General features: G+C 36.4%; 1 protein-coding gene across 1 annotated transcript in view; it reads left to right on the top strand.

The window, feature by feature from the left end:
* The first annotated feature begins 134 nt into the window (after positions 1–134).
* The window catches only part of plpp2a (phospholipid phosphatase 2a), a 36,895-nt gene continuing 18,540 nt past the window's right edge, over positions 135–18,489 (top strand). Inside the window, exon 1 of the mRNA XM_020919030.2 lies at positions 135–375. Within this exon, the coding sequence (XP_020774689.1) occupies positions 315–375 (61 nt within the window). The 5' untranslated portion in view covers positions 135–314. The remainder of the gene's footprint in view (positions 376–18,489) is intronic.

An 18,489-nucleotide genomic window follows, 5' to 3' on the forward strand; every position in this document is an offset into this window, starting at 1 on the left:
AACAACATTTTTATTAGTTTTGCATTTGGTAGGCAGAACCAGAGGAAGGCGCGCCCACGGACACCCAACCGTGCGTAAAAAGAGGCAGGGCTCACTCGGACGCTGCGTAATCACGTCCCCTACCGCTCACCTGGCTCAGTGCAGGCGCGAACGCTCAGGTGGAAAGTTGGGCCAGAGGTGCGGAGCCGGAAGAACAAGCAGATCAAGACTCACCTACGGAAAGCAGTGCTGTCTCTGGTCTGAACGTGTGTTGTGTGCGCCCTTTTAGCGTCTCCAAAGAATATTTATGCAAGAGACACAGCACCGGTGCAGACATGACGGAACAAAAGAATAAACTGCTTCTGGTGGTGGTGGATATTGTGTGTGTCGTTGTAGGTAAGTGCTTATAACGTCTTTTATTACGCTCACGACAACATGGCTGAAGTTTTGCTTTATTGCATCTGGAGCGGGAGAAGACATGTGTTTTGAGGTGACTGGATTTCTCAACAACGCGTGCACGCATATTTCTACATGTATCATAAGTTTATACGCGTCCTTCATGTTTATGCAATATTTGAAGATTGCACAGTACAATTACGCGTGGTTTCTTTACTTTTCCAATCTAATGCGACTGCCACTATTGCACAAATGGACATTGGCAGGCATTATGGACCTCTATCTTGTCCAAACAGATTACAATCGTGAGTGCACTGAGTGGAAATACATTTGCGCGCTGACATCACGTTTAAATGGTCGTTTTCCGCGTATTACTGCCTGACAGGCCCCCGTCTTTTCGTTGTGACTGGAGGATTTGTGTCTCTGAGATGCGCTCGTGGTTCCTGTGGTTTATCATTTCAGTAATGTAAGCCATCATTTGAAGTAACCGGAAAAAAGCTTACTCCACTATCTTAATGACAAAACAATTTGGGTTCGATAGTGCTGTTGCTGTAAAGATGTATTGCTTCTTGGGAATTCAATATAACATTGTGAAAAAAGTCTATTCATTATTGTGGCATATTATGGCGGATGCCCTTCCAAACAGACCTCTTCCCATTTATTTGGGCTTTGATAACATTTAACCCTTGATACAGGAAACTTTTGCATAGGTATATTGAAATTACTCATTTTAGAGACGAGATTATTGTGTGGAATTGTGATTTTAAACCACTTTTAAAGCTCCTATAAAATGGACTCTTGTGAAATTTTAGCCATGTTAGGGTGCTGTTACCTCCACAAAAACATACCCAGAGTTGTGTTTTGTTTCATTCACACATGTTTGAGTAATCCTAGAGGATGTGTGCACACTAAAGCTTAAAATGTTCTGTACCACCTTGTGATGTCATGAAGTGGTGGTTTTCCAGTTAATAGCTACCATTTACCTTTTGTAAGATACCTTTTGAGATTGGCAATACCAGGGCTGAAGTTATCCAAATGATTCAAGTGAAGGTGTATGGAGTTTAAAAACATAGTGGAGCACCTCCTGTATTACCACATGACATCAGTAGGCAGAACAGAGTGTTTTCTGTTTGAGAGAAGAACTCAGCCGATATATGCAGGATTTGTGTGTTAACAAAACAAAACACATCTCCAAGTATGTCTGTGATGAGGAAACAACATTATAACATCTATCAGAAAATTCACTGGCCTTACCTTACAATTGTTTCCACATTTGTAAACTAATGCTGTTAGTGTTAGGGGGGAGGGTTATCCCAAGTTAATCCTAATGTAGACTTGGTTTGGTTGTTGGTTGTTTTAGTATGGGTTTGGTTCTGATCCAGGTTTAGTCCCAGTTTAGAGCTGCGTGTGTTGACATATCAAATTTTAGTGTCTTATTATTCACAGTATTATTGACACTATGACCGAGCAAACCTTCTAAAATCTCTTCTATTGACATTGCCTGCTACCTACTACAAGTTAATGTGACATAAACAGATTTAAAAATAAAGCACTTTACCTTTAGGTTTACTTTTTCAGGCTATAGATTGGATTATAATAATAATACTTACTGAATCCTGATATCCCTACTATAGTCAAATTTGTTCATCTTAAAGAGCCCACGTTGCACTGTTTTCTGATCTGTTATAATGTTGTTTCCTCATCGAAAATATAGCCAGACTTATATTTTGTTTCATTCACACTTGTTTAACAGACAAACCCTGCATTTTCTTCTATCCAGCTGAAAACACTCTGTTTCATCTTGTGACGTCATGTGGTAATACAGGAAGTGCCCCACTGTGTTTTTAAATTCCAGACAGATTCACTTGCCATCCTCTACTAAACTAAAGGTAAAATGTAACTCTTAACATGAAAAACCACTGCGTCATGACATCACAAGGTGGAACAGAGGATTTTGAGCTTTGGAGATGTAGACATATTAATAATAAAGAGTTACTCAAACATGTGTGAATGAAACAAAACACAACTCCAAGCATGTTTTTGATGAGGTAACAACATTATAACATGGCTTGGAGCTCACAATAATTAATTTTGTGCAATATAGGACCTTTGACATCTGTACGTTTTACAGTTTTGACTTAACATCCTATAATACTATGCTACTGATTTGTTCCCAAAACTCCAAACTCTGCACAAAATTAGCTGTGTTTGCATGTATATATCTTGTCTATATAATTCCCAGGCTTTGTGATTTTTTTTTTTTTTTTTTTTTGCATGTGAGAGGTGTGGACACAGGGTCAGTGCGTTGGGTTTGACATTTTAAATCCTGTTTTGGAAATGTGTCTGATTGTAGATACAGGAGGTGGGCTGCTGCTCCTGCTTTGTTTATGAACATTGTACAGTGGGAACGTGTCAGAGCCTGTCCTGGACTTCAGAATGGGGCCCAGTGAAACAGCAGCAGCAGTGGTGGTGGTGGTGACAGTCTACAGGTGTGAGCAGTGTCTGTATGCATCAAAGAAACCCATATATTGTGAATGGACTTAGGCAGGAATGATAATGAGAGTTTAGCTGCAAAAGATGGAGGCCAGAGGAGGTGGACATGCCCTGCAGGTTTGTATAGTGCAAAAAGACAATGATAAATGGAAAAAAAGAATATAGTTTTGTTTTTTGTTTTTTTAAAACATGGTTTTCTATGTATGTCAAGATTTGGTTCACAGTGCATATTTTAAAGGGGCCATGTTATGCTATTTTTTGAACCATATTATAATGCTGTTTCCTCATCAAAATCATACCTGGAGTTGTGTTTTGTTTCATTCAGGAGGCTAAGTTCTTCTCTCAAACAGAAAACACTCTATTCCACCTTGTGATGTCATGGCATAATACAAGAAGTGCTCCATTGTGTTTTTAAACTTCATACACTTTCACTGGAGTAATTTTGATTCAATGAATGAAACAAAACACAACTCCAGGTATGTTTTTGGGGAGCTAACAGTATTATAACATGACTTAAAGCTCACAAGAGTCAATTCTGTGGAATATAGGACCTTTAAAGTATATGTGAAATCCAAAATTTTTAAATTATTGGAAATTATGGACTTTAGTACTTGTAAGTGAATAATGTAAGTTTTGTTATGCTTGTTTGTTTGCCATAATCACATAATCCAATAAATAACTGCAGTATGAATGTATAAAGTATGAAATAAAGTATTTTTATTTTTATTTCGTGGAACTATATGAAGAAATAGTTAACTTCTATATTTTAATTCTCATGAAGCCTGAGGTCAACATTACAATCCGCTATTACAGTCTACAGCCCCTTATATGTCCAACTGCACTCCATGGTGTAGTTTGACACAAATATGAATCTACATTTGTCTTGTGACCACTGTAGCTCAGGAACACACCATACGAGGAGGAATTTTGAGATACTATTTTGCCTATTTACAATTATAAGGATCTTGTAGAGATGGACCAAACCAGGACAAGTGCAATGGTGGCTGAGGTACTTAATTACTTAAAAGTTAAAAGTTACTAAAGTCAAATGCAAAATGTAGTGATATTGATTAAAAAATGATTCAGATTTTTGTCAACAGTTACAATACGAATCACTTTCTTAATTTTTCTTATAAAGCCGGATGTTACCACAAATATGGTTAAAAAAAAACAAAAAACCTCAAAACATTTGAAAATGTACTTTTTACTTTTCAGTGCAGTTTAAAAACATATTGGAGTAGAAAGTACAGATACCTGCTTTTAAATCTAGTGAAGTAAAAGTAAAAAGTATACACTGTAAAATTTACAGTACAGTAAGTACAGTACTTAAGTACTTCGTTACCTTCCACCACTGGACAAGTGTGAACACGGCCTTTAGAGCCTCATTCTTACACGTAGCAATTACATAACGGTAGATTTTTCATTGTAATTTCACCATAGGAAATCTTCCAGTCTCAAAATGTTAAGACCTGTGATTAAAACAGGATTGTCCAGGGTGTACCTCCACTCACGCCCACAGATCAGCTGGGACTGTTCCCTCCCATCTCCCCCAACCCTTTTAAATGAGATAAAGCAAATTATAGTAATGCAAATCCTTTATTCGTTTATTCCTCAAAGTCTGTTTTGGATCCTTTCAAAGGCAGTAATCGTGAGTGCAAACTGTAACCCCATACGCCCAGTAATTAGCTTCAAATGAGAGTGAGTGAGTGAGTGATTGAGTGAGTGAGTGAGAGATTGCTGAGTGAACATTTTTTACCATTGAATCATCTTTTTTTTTAAATTTCTTTCTTACAGTGTCATAAAACTGCTAGAAATATTTGAAATAGTTGAGACACAAAAGTTACTTAATGAACAGCAGGTTATGTATCTGTTACATTTGGTGCTTGTCTGTACACTGTCCAGAACAAGAAGAGCTTAAATTTTTGTTTTATGTTTGTACTGTCGAATTTGTATAGTAATTATAGGCTTGAGTGATTATTAGTTTGATCTTAAAGCAGACCCATTATGAAAAAAATGTACTTTTCAGAGTTTTTAAGCATATGCTATATTTGTTTCCTCTTCTCATTTACCCTCTCAAAGTTGTTTTTGGAGTGATTTGTGCATGTTTGAGCAGTCTTAAATCGCTTATTTTCAAGACACGATTTTGGAGACTAGCCTCTGTTTCACCATTACTGGAATAGGCCCACGTCTTTGTACTTCCGTCGTTCTCCAATTTTATTTTGTTAACATGTGATACATGTAAGATTCAGCCTCAGTGTTGTGTAGTCATCTTGGTACAAATGAAAAAAATCTGCCACTCGGTAGTGAGATGTGCAGCCTTTCATTGGAGGGTCCGACAACTGCACAGCTCTTTGTTGTGATGACGTTTTACAGTGACGTCAGGTCGCATAGGACACCACAGTTTTCTAACACTAAAGCCAGCACACTTGTTCCTTTTATTAAGTAATTTTAGTTGAATATTGTGATTTACAATGTCCAAATTATAACATAATGATCCACGGATGTCATAGATTATAACAAGCAGACACAAGCACAACAGCTCTTCTTTAAGTTTTCTGTCTGCCACCTGCTTGCCTCCTAAATTTTTATACAGTATGGCACTCAACTTATCTAGCTCCATGGAGACGAGCAAGTGACGCCATTGGGCTAAGTTGTCAGATCTGTGGAGAGGTGTTCCTGCTCACAGTATTAATGCATGTTTGTTCAAGGGATTTTTGAGCAGTTAAACATCTGCAGTTGAATGAAAACAAGAAGTTAAATGCCATAGTGTGGAACATTTCAGGTAAGCAATAACAACAAATTATGAAGGTGGCAATTTAAAGTTGAAGGTTCACTCCCATTTTATTGTTTTATAGCATTCTCAGGCAAGACACTTAACCCATCCTTGTTAATATGAATGATTTGTGATTATGGGTGGAGAAGCCGTTGGAGATCAAATTGGCAGCCATGTTTCATTTAAACTCAGGGAAGCAGTTTGAACTTTATCATCACTAACATATTTATTTAAGCTCAATTGTTTACTTGTGCTTATCGTTATGGTATTACCTTGTGCGTTTTACTTCCAGACTCTTGTTTGTGTGTCTTGGCCCCTGAGCTGCAAAGAACAGTTTGTAACAGCATAAAGTTTTGTGACTAAATCATATCTCTGTCAGTTCATGTCCATATTAGGGAAGAGACCAAACACAAGAGACAATGTCCACAAATAATATGAGACACAAGATTAGATCAAAAAGAGCAAGACAAGACAAGATTTTGACATCATTTATAATAAGTGCATTGTGTGATCTAGTTCCGTATTTAAAGAATAGAATTGTACTGTAAAGTGTAAATTGAAACCACAATGATTTAGAACAGAACATCATGGATAAGCTGCTTTTTCTGCACATTCTGGAGATACAATAGTGATTATATAAAATATCCCATCAATTATTATATGTTTATTGTCTCATCTGTAATAATGTATTGAACCATAAGTCAATATAAATGCTAACTCTAGCTTCTTAAGAGATATCCCCTCAAAATTTCACAAATCCTTTTCATGTGTACACAATAGGGATGTAACAATAACCAAAATATTGTGATATCATATTGTCAACGTTCTCACAATAATATCGTGGACCATCACAATATATCGAATTACATAAGTCTCTTTGCTTAAATGAAGAGTTATGGTGCAGCAACAGCTAAAAAAAAAGACAGAGGGAACTACATAGACCATGATCCTTTGCTCCATTTTAGCGCAGACTACAAGAAGAAATACCAGTTCTAAGTACTTTTATGTCTTGTCAAGGCATTTTAAGAGGAAAAAGTAGCAAATTAACAGTTTTAGCTGTTTAGCCTCCACAAAATATCGCAATACATAGTGTACTGTGAGATGTATATTGTGGAAATATCCTACTGAGAGATTTTGTTACATCTCTAATCATGAGCCTCCCCACCATATTATGAGCTTTCCGACGATATCGCAATAAATATCGTACCGTGAGGTTCATATCGTGGCAATATTGTATCGTGAGACTTGGATATCATTACACCCCTAGTGCACAATCTTGGATCAGTTTGGTCTTGCAAGATCTTGTCCCATCCCTACTGCATTTATATTTTGAACTTAACCTACTCTATATTTAGTTTAGTAACTTCTTTTCACACTGTGGATTGGCTGAGATCATGGAAGTCATTCAAACCAGGGACTGAACTTTATTAAGATTTATACTGTGAATTTACGCCAATGTTGTGATGTCATCTGAAACATAGCAATTAGAGCTCCCATTTACTCCAAGTGCCTTCAGCCTCTATAAGCACTTCTCATGGACCATGCTTTGGTGTTTACCATTGTTTGTAACTGAGTGGGGATCTTTGCTTTTTCCATCTGCTCTTGAACATGACAGACCACAGCTGTCTGTGAGTGTTTCTTATCCTTCAGCCACCTCCTCTTCTGTAGTATGACTTCAGGGGGATCAAACTCAATGAACTGTGATCAAGGTTATTCTAGTGCGTAGGAGAAATGGACCTATATGGGGCTTTTTCAATACCGTTTAGAATCCAAAGCAACCGATCGCCAATAAGCTCTACCGATGTTTCTGGGTCCATATACAGGGCTGATTTTGATTATTTTTTCTACATTCTGTAATTTAAAATGACTACAAACTCACCCTCAACCCTTTGCATAGGCCTGTCATGATAACAAATAGGTTATGATAAATGATATATATGCACAAAAATATTCAGATACTATACTATTGAATCTACTATCTACTTAAATACTATACTTAAATATTGCCAAGGCAACAACCCTAAAACATGACTGTAAAAATCTGTCCAGCAATTAATAAATAAAACAATTAAAGGTCCTATATTACACAAAATTGACGCTTGTGAGCTTTGAGTCATGTTATAATGTTATCTCCTCAAAAACATACCCGGAGTTGTGTTTTGTTTCATTCACACATGTTTGAGTAATGCATTATTAATTGTCTACATCCTTAAGGCTCAAAATGCTCTGGTCCACCTCACGATGTCATGAAGCAGTATTTTTCAAGTTAACAGCTCCTTTTGTTCAGTAGACATTGGCAGTTCCACCTTTGAAATTATCAAAATTATTATAGTGAAATTTTGTGGAGTTTAAAAACACAATGGCGCTCTTCCTGTATTGCACATGACATCACAAGGTGGAACAGAGTGTTTTCCATTTGAGCTTACATATGCAGGGTTTGTAGTTAGTAGTTGTAGTTAGTAGTTAGTTCTAGTATCTATACAGTATCTTATCAAATAGACTTAACACTAGCAACAAATACAAAACAAGTGCAAAGAAAAAGTACAAGTGATACTTCTGGATCCTGAAAATTTATTGTTCTTTCTACCAAATATTGAACAGTAAGTCAATATTGTAATTATTGTGGTCTACTAGTGCAATGGCTCAAGAAGTGTCTGGCAGAGATGTCACAATTTATGATGATGATTTTAATGTTTTTTTATTGTGAAATTGTTATTGAGAAACGTCATGATTTAAGCATTATTCATGCACATTATTGACACATGACCAAACAACTGTGAAATCCACATTTATTTCATCCATTGTGTAATAGGTCACCCTTCTGCTAGTGTGGGACTAGCACTGTGAAATCAAACTTATTAAAGGGTAGACTATGCAAATTTTGTAAGTTTATGTTATAATGTTGTTTCCTCATCAAAAACATAGCTGGATTTGTGTTTTGTTTCATTCACACAAACCTTGCATATTCTCTCAAACGGAAAACACTCTTTTCCACTTTGCGATTTCATGTGGCAATATGGGAAGTGCTCCACTGTGTTTTTAAACTCCATACACCTTCACTAGAGTCATTTGGATGATTGCAGCCCTTGCCAATCTCTACAGAACTAAAGGTAAAAGGTAACTGTTAACTTGAAATCTCTTCTTCATGACATCACAAGGTGGAAATGAGCATTTTGAGCTCATTTGAAATGTAGACAGACTAATAAAGGATTACGCAAACATGCGTCAATGAAACAAAACACAACTCCTGGTATGGTTTTAGGAAGTAACAACATCATAACATGACTTAAAGCTCACAAGAGTCAATTTTGCGTAATATAGGACCTTTAATGTAGATATTTTTTTCTTCAAATTACAAAGTGGATCACACATTTTTCCTAAGTTATTCATCCCTAGTGTTTGGTGTTGAAAGCATCAACCTGGCTCATTTTGGCCCTGTATCATTACATATGTCATTATTATCTGGTATTTTGGGGTGTATTGAATTGGGTCAGGCCAAAAAGTCAATCACAATGATAACGTTTGGATATCCGGAGCATTAGGTAATATGTTTATTTCAAATGGATGGACAGGGGAGGAAAGAAATGTAGTCAGAGCCTCATTTCTTGTTTTGTTTTTTTAATTGACCTACATGTATTCCCACATGATTGACAGTGCAGGATAATTATGACATATACTGTACTGTTGCGTCTGCTACAAGGAAAACACTTGTCACATTAAATAACTTGTCATTCAATATATGAAAGCTGGAACACTATTTTTTCAATATTTATCTTGTGTATATTTTCTTTGCACTACTGGAAATTTAGATTAAGGAGAGAAAATAGATTATAGATTAAGATTTGAGGTGTAAAAGGTTGAATTAATAACTCCTATGACTCTTTACAGATACAAACAAGCTGAACTTATACAAATGATGAAAGTGTAAAAACACAGAGGAACACTTCCTGTATTACCACATGACATCACAGAGTGTTGTCTGAGAGAAGAACTCAGCCTAAATATGCAGGGTTTGTGTGTTACACATGTGTGAATGAAACAAAACACAACTCCAGGTATGTTTTTAATGACAAAACAACATTGTAACATAGGTCGGAAAATAGCGTAATATGGGCCTTTTAATTAATGCAGATTTAGTGCATAATACATAATTGTCATTCTAGTTAAATTGCCCACCTTATATTGCATAATTTCTTTCTTTCTTTAAATGTATTTGATATAATATGTGGTAATTTAATGTAGGTATCGCAGATAATTTGTCATACTAGTCTTAATAAGGTTTTTCACAGTCTAGATACCACTAAAAATACAGCAATAAATACAGTGAATGAGTCAAGAAATTAAAGGAAGTGTGTACTGGTATATTCTCAAACTTACTAAAAATATTTGAATTTTGAGTCTATATAGGAACATTAGTCTCCTAGTCACTGCTTGATATCACGTTCACTTGATATGGGAAATAGGAAATGAAATTCAAGTGGTCTTTTACCTCTTCTCTATTTGTATCAATAATGTCAGATAGCTTGTTTAAATGGAGTGCTTTTGGATGTGTTCACACAGAGTAGACTGGACACAGCTGTTGTTAAAGATCATTTATGTCCCATTTTCACAGATCTCTGGCACTTTTAAGAGGATGTCTTTGCTGGTTCACAGACACACGGACTCCCTGTCTCTAGCTTTGCCAAATATGTGTCAGTGTCAAGAAGGAGGTGTTGACATTTGCTCCGTAGCGTTCACATGTGAAACCCCAGAGATACAGCCACGTTATGTTTATGTGAACATGTAAAACAGAACTGTAAGAGGTTATACTCTGTGGCTTTGCATCATATGGCTTGTAGTTATTGTAAATTAGACCTAATAAGATGAGGCATATGCACAAAAACAATAAAAAAGAGAGACTGTAGTAAATCTCACACTTACATTTCCTGAATACTCCTCTAAATTTGTTTTATATAACAGGGGTGAAGGGAGAAAATTAACAAATAATAAAAAACGAACAGATCACAATTATTATAATAATATTAATAATGTAAACTAATGTATAATGATAGATACATTTTTTATTAAGCTGTTTTAACACAAGGGTCGGGAGGGAATGAGGATAAAAATATACTTTTATTATTATATTATAGTTTATGTGCCCTTATACTCTTTGGTATCAAATAGTATCTGAATTTATATACTTTTGACAATCCTAGTAGTAGTAGTAGTAGTTTCTGTGGTTACTGCTGTTGAAGTTGTAGTAGTTTTTTTTAGAAGAGTAGTAACAATGGTAGCTGTATCAATACTAGTAATATGGCCTTACAGCACAATAACATAAATAGAAATAGTCATGTTTACAAGTTGATGTATTTAGTTTTTTTTTAGCTTTATTTATTTATTTATTTTATTTATTTTTTTTTTTTTTTTTTTCTTTATAAATGCTTTGACAATGGTCCTAATTTTTCATCATTCTGAAACTCATTGTACTAGTTGCTGCAGTTGAAGTTGTAGTAGTAGCAGTATTGGTGGTAGTATTAGTATTAATAAGGCATTACTGCACAAAACATCAATAGAAGTAGCAGTCGTAAAAATAATATGGTTCTGAATGTATGTCTTTTTGACTTAAAGGTACACTGTGTAACTTTTCTATTAGAGGGTCCACCAATCAGTTGTCTCCAAGGAATTCAGATTGCTTGTCTGCATGATTCATATTATGACATTTAACATATCTATTTCCACGACGACAAGCAGCTAGATCACATTCAGGCTAAGAATGCAGTTTCCAAATATAAAACATGTGTACTTGAATGCATGCTAGAAAAGTGATGACAGAAAGTTGAATGACAGACTCTGGGACATTCCAGACATTGCAGTTGCATCTCCATGGTGACAAGCTGGTTAGTAACATACATAGCACCAGTACGTTACTTGTGATGTCATGCTGCAATATAGGAAGAGCTCCACTGTGTCCATACACCTTCTCTAGAATCATTTGGATAATTTCAGCCCTGTAATTGCCAATCTCTACTGAACAAAAGGTAAAAGGAGCTGTTAAATTGAAAACTACCACTACATCAAAAATTGGCACACAGCAGTTTAAGCTTTTTGGATGCCGATAACATAATAATCCTGGGTTGTTCATACATTTAAGAATGAAACTAAACATATCTCCAAGTATGTCTTTGATGTTGTATGTCAACATTATAACATGACTTAAAGCTCACAAGAGTCATTTACTACATACTATATACTAACAGGATGTGATACGCTAACTTACCAGCAGTAGCAGTTGTGACAGTATACTAGAACATTGTGTGGTTTTTGAAGGCCTTTCAGTACAATGGTGGTTTCACGATGCGAGTGAGGAGAAAGATTTATTTCTGTTTTCAATCTAAGGTCAAATCTCATTGTACTATGGGGTAATCGTTGGCCTTGCAGAGTCATCCCATCCTCCAGTTTAGAAATCCAGTTATTTTTGGCTGAAACTAAATACAGATTACACAACACAACCAAGGCTGCAGAATCTTATAAATGATGAATGCTAACAAGAGAAGGTGATTTCACAAAACCAAGACAGGAATAAAAAAATATTATGTGTGTGGTTTGGCAAAAATGAATTAAAATGAAAAATGTTAATGCTTTAATACAATAATAGGCCTAGATATTGACTAGTAACTCAATGGGTGACTAGTATCTCAGCTGTTACCATGGTGACACAATGCACATATTAGCAAACACAGTGAAAAATGTTTTAAGATTTTCTGAAAACTCTGAAAAAATACTAAATGGATTAAACAACACATTTTCAAGAGATTGTGATCGATATGAGCGTTCATGGTCCTGTTGAGGTGTTTGAATTTCAACATGAAAGGTAGTGTGACTAAGGCCCCGTCCACACTAGTCTGTATTCAAGTCGTTTTCGTTGTGGATGTAGTGTTCATCCACACTAATCTGAGTGAAAATGGCTCCAGAGATGGAACGATCTGGTGTCGCCAGCTCTCACGAATTCATCTGAGTACAGATCTGATCTGGCACTGTGTGGGTGTCTGAAAACGCTGATACGCTGATGTAGGTCTATGCACTGCAAAGTAATACACCGCCAAAACGCTAAGAGGCTAGAATATATGTCCATTCATGTATACAGTCTATGCGTATGACGTGCAGACGTATAATCTCTGAAAAGTTTAACATGAACCATCTGCAACACAATAGAAGCACAGAACACACTCACCATTAGCAGAACACCCCTATGTCACAGAAAGAACACATATAATCCACTGAGTCGTGTCCTTTAGTCCGACAGAAGCTGAACCGCATCAGCACACAAAAGCAAGCTGTTTTAAGTGCTCAGTTTATGCAAATTAGCCATGCGGTTTTAAGTTTCATTTCTCCATCCATTTCTTCCACTTATCCGGGGCCGGGTCGCGGGGGCAGCAGTCCAAGCAGGGACTCCCAGACTTCCTTCACCACAGACACGTCCTCCAGCTCCTCCGGGGGGACCTCAAGGCGTTCCCAGGCCAGCCGAGAGACATAGTAGTTTCTGTAAAACGTAAACAAATATGCTCAAAGCTGTGTGGATAGGGAAGGCTTGCAGACACAGAAACAACGTGTCTGGACACAGATTGTTTCTGATACGGTGATATGCGGATTCGTTTCAGTGTAAACGTAGTCTAAATGATAATCTGTGACTGTAGTAGTAGAATGTGCACTGTGTAATTTCTCATGTGGAGGGTCCATCAAATGCCTTTCTTTGAGGAGATATTATTGCTTTGTCTGGAATGTTTGACAGTATGGCATTAAACCTTTCTATCTTCATGAAGACCAAACCAGACCAACTTACAGGTCAGATCAGTGGAGCAGCAACCCCACTCAGTCTGAATGCCTGTATTTCTAGGTATTTTTTTTTGCTATAAATCCACCTGTAATTTAATAAATGTAAAGCAGAGTTGTTTAATGTCATACTGTGAGAGTAATGACATATCCATAGAACCAAAAAGTTAGCCTACATAGTGCACCTTTAATGTCTGAGAGACTTGTTTATGCGCACAAATCTTCTCAGCTGTTGTAGTTCCAACCAAGTCAGCTTCTTCTAGTCAGATTGAGTTAAAATAAAGATCAGATTAAAGTTTAATTTGAGTAACAGAGCTTCTAACAGAGCAGTGTTTTCAGTTAGTTTCTCATCCCCAGGGAATGTTGATAACAACAGCTGTGAAGTATCAATAGTGACCTTATGATTCCCCCCCCGAAAAAAAAAAAAAAAAAAAAAAAAGAGAGAGAGAGAGAATGCATTTAGTTCAGCTCAGAGGTCACAGCATTTGCCCAGAGCTGATGTGTGGTTGATTGAATCCAAGCTCTGTGCATACTGTTGTTGTGTCAAGGGGCAAGACACCTAACCCACTTTGTCTGTATGAATGTATTGTTTCTACTTGTCTATTCGTCTGTCTAGGGCAATGGTCACTCTGGAGTGAATACATTGTAAAAGTGCTTTGAGTTTCTAGAAATGTGCCATAAGTCCAATTCTTATTTATTATGTATTATGTATGTCATTATTATGTTTTGTATTAAAGGTCCTAAATTATACAGAATTGACTCTTGTGAGCTTTAAGCCCAGTTATAATGGTACCTCCTCAAAAACATACCTGAAGTTGTGTTTTGTTCGTTCACACATATTTGAGTAATCCTTTATTATTAGCCTGTCTATATCCCTAAAACTCAAAATGCTCTGTTCCACTTTGTGATGTCATGTAGTGGTAGTTTTCAAGTTAACAGCTACTTTTTACCTTTTGTTCAGTTGAGATTCAAGATGCAATTCCAGGGCTGGAATCATCCAAATCAGTCTAGTGAAGGGGTATGGACTTTAAAAACACAGTGGAGCACTCCCTGTATTACCACATGACATCACAAGGTGGAATAGAGAGTTTTTCGGTTTGGGAGAAGAGCTCAGCCTAAATATGCAGGGTTTGTGCATTAAACATGTGTGAATTAAACAAAACAAACTCCAGGTATGTTTGTGATTAAGAAATGATCAGAAAATAGCATATTATGGGGCCCTTTAACGTCACTTTCACCTTCACCCTATTTTAGATATTTTGAGTTGCCATGTGCCTTGTTTCTCACACCAAATAAAACTTTATAGTAGAGGTGTTTTTAATGTTTTTGATCTGCAGTTGGCGTATGAATACCATTAGCTCACATGACAATATTTTGTGCAAGAAAGTAGTTCCCAAATAAAGCATGTTGAAATCACACTAAAAATTCCTTTGACCACAAATCACATTTTAGACTATTTGTCAGTAGCTCTAACTGGACAAACATAGTAAAATTCCTCAACTTCTCAAGAGATTTTGGAAATTGTATCATAGAAAATTGCAATGAGGTAATTTGATATATTAGCTTTCAGGAATGCTTTCTGTTTTTTATAATTTGGATAAACTGTTAGTAAATGGAATTGTGATTTATTTTCCAAGATTTTCTAAGTAAACTCTACAAAGGTTTACTCAATAACTACGTGGATGTTATCTGTTTCTAAAAAACCCATAGTGATATATACGGCCACATTGTCTCCCCCATCATGAAAAATGTGCTGTCTATTCAAGACTGAGTGAGCCAAAGTTTCAATCTACTTTAACCTTTTGGTACAATAGCCTTTCCTATTCTTCCACTCCGGCGGATGTACCCAGAAATGACCATTTTGGACTTTCCCAGGAAAAGTCCCCATCTCACAGGAAGCAATGGACTCCACAACAGTAGTTTAAATACAAGATGGAGTCCAAACCTTGATGAATGAATGATTATAGTGAGGGAAGTGCGCAACAACAATGATAGACATGTTCAAATGCAAATGCTAGCCCTGGGAACACAGCAGAATGATCTTAGTGAGGTCTCAGCGGTACATTTTAAAAGTGCACTGTGTAACTTTCTGGTGGAGAATATGTCACCTGCTTGTTTCCATGGAAATTGCTAGATTGTATGCTTATATAGTACTGCAACTTTAAAAGAACCCTTATTACGTTATTTCCTTATCTATATTCTAATGGCCTTTCCTCATCACAAACATACCTGGAGTTGTGTTTGGTTTCATTCACACGTTTAACACAAAGAACTTGCATATTATTTCCACCTTGTGATGTCATGTCATAATACAGGAATTGCTCCACTATGTTTTGAAACTCAGGCAGCAATGGGCTCCACAAGAGTAGTTCAAATACAAGATGGAGACCAAACTTCGATGAATGAGTGATTATAGTGAGGGAAGTGCACAACAACAACAATAACAGACATGTTCAAATGCAAATGCTAACTCTGGGAAAACAGCAGTATGACCTAAGAGAGGTCTCAGCTGTACAGTTTAAAGGTGCACTGTGTAACTTTTCTGGTGGGGGTCTGTCACTTGCTTGGTTCCATGGAAATTGCTAGATTGTATGCCTACTATTCAGGCAAAACAATATGCACATTAAATACTGCTACTAGAGCTACTACTACTACTACTTCTACTACTACTACTACTACTACTACTATAACTACTGTTTGATGGAGAGATGAGATTAATTAGAAATGCAGACCTAAATCAGTACATATTGTTAATAATAAATACATATTGTTTACTACAATAATTACTAATATTAATGCTACCAGTTGAACTACCACTGCTTCTATGGCTAATGCTTTTATTACTACCACTACCACTACTACTACTACTGCTACTTCTACTACGGCTACTGCTAATACTGTTAATATACTCTCATGCTGCTATATTTATTATTAATTCTTCAGCTATATACTACTCATAAAATAATCCTAGTAAATAGTTTTGTATTTCGTATAAAGAATTGACAATAAACCTTTTTGAATTTGTATAAATAAAGAATAAATTCATAAATACCACTTTATCTGCTGATTTTATTCCTACTACCACTACTACTGCTACTACTACTACTACTACTACTACTACTACTACTACTACTACTACTGCTACTACTACTGCCAGTAATGTGCAGTGATTGTGAATTTGTCATTGCCCAGTTGCCTGCTCTCTGCTGTCTGTCATTACTGTTACTACAGAGATGGGCATAAAATAACAGGAAAACTTCAAATTTTTCCACTAGGGTCAAAGTTCATCAGGAAGCTGTACTGGCTTGTGATCCCAAATTCCATAGAGTTTATTTTCTCAAAGTGAAATCAGGGCTGTTTCCAGCAGAGATTGTGAAAGTGTAAAACAATACTTTTTCTATCTTTTGGACCATTTGTTGCGACATCTAGTTTAACTTTGTGCATTCTTCCTCCAAAAAGGGACACTGTTTATGTGCTAAAATCATTGACTGAATAAAGAAGTGGACTATGGGTGTGTGACATGTTCGCCTCTAGTCAACTGAAGCTCACCAAGGTTAGCAGTCTTAGGGGCAAATTTGGAGCAGAGTGCAGAGTTCTTATATATACAGTCAATGGCTTAAATGTTATAAGATGTGATTTATATGTTATGTTATGTAAAGTATATTCACTTCCTGCACAAGGGCACAATGACAGTATGCAATGTCAGTAGCTGGGATTGAACCACCAACCTCTGGGTTAGTGGGCAGTTATGTTATCTGTTAATATTTCTTGTCAAAGATGTATTATGTTTGCCTGGGATCGAGAATAGACACTCAATTTACGAAGATGTGGGTCTGATCACTGGTGAATCTCCCCGTTTTCAGATGGGAGTTATTGACAAGTAAGTTAGTAAGTAGTAAGGAAAAAATGATCACAGGTGATTGAAAAACATTGTCAATGCAGAAGTAGTGATTGAAGCACTAAACTGTGTTAATCTGAGGTGAGAAAAATTTGATTTTATTTGTAAATCACGGGTGAACAGTGAGCTCCAATCTGTTTGGAAGATCACATTAGGCCAGGCTTGAGGCGCGACAAAGGGCGTGGGGACCAGAGTGATATCAATCTGTGTAAAAAAATACAGAGTGATTCCGGATTTGCCTGGCAAGCACTACACATTGCTTGTCTTGTATGGAGATGTCTGGAATGTCCCACACAAAGGCATGACTCTTATATACAGTGTATACAATGTATATAAGTTTACAAGTCCAAGTTACAGAAATTGTCCTGGTAGGCATAACTGTACTAGCCGTAGGAGGAATGAATAGCAATTTGCATGTTAAAAGCTCCTATGAAAAGAAGACTTAAGGAGCCACGGGTTGGCCAGCTCTAGAGCAAAACAGTAACCTCTCTAAAAGATGAGCAGATGGCAAATTCTCCATACCAGAAAAAGTTACTGGGTGAGCCTCCAGCAGTTTATTTTTATTTCAGGAAAAAAAAAAATAATAATAATTAATTTAAGTATTTTTTAATGTAGGATATTACACATAACAGGCATAATGCAGAAAATGAAGTTTGTATTTTAAAAGCTGAAATGTGTGAAACTAGACACCGTCAAACCTCTTCATTATCAGTTTGTTTTCTGTTGGTCCTCTCTCATGTCTTTTGCAGAGTGGTCACTGCTCTGTCTCTTCCGGCCTAAAACAACAGAGCGCTGCAATAACACTGGAGATATAACAGCTCATCCCGGACAGATAAAGAGACTCACAACAGTTCAGACTCCACTAATTCTGCTTTGACAGAGCGCAAATCTACTTTAAACAACCTCAGGACACACTGCAAAAAAGAAGCCAGATTAGTGTTGTCATGATACCAAAATTTAGAACTTGATTTTGATACTAAGTAAAAGACTCAATGTCAGTCATGGATGAAGAACTCAATTTTGTTACTTAAGTAAAAGTACAGATGCAAGAACAAACAGTTACTCAAGTAAAAGTATCACATGAAAAATTCTATGTACGCTACAGTATTAAAGTACCTGTTTAAAAATGTACTTAAAG

This window comes from Boleophthalmus pectinirostris, unplaced genomic scaffold, assembly GCF_026225935.1.
Source record: "Boleophthalmus pectinirostris isolate CB_2022bp ecotype Guang Dong unplaced genomic scaffold, ASM2622593v1 HiC_scaffold_10, whole genome shotgun sequence".
NCBI classification, from domain to species: Eukaryota; Metazoa; Chordata; class Actinopteri; order Gobiiformes; family Gobiidae; genus Boleophthalmus; species Boleophthalmus pectinirostris.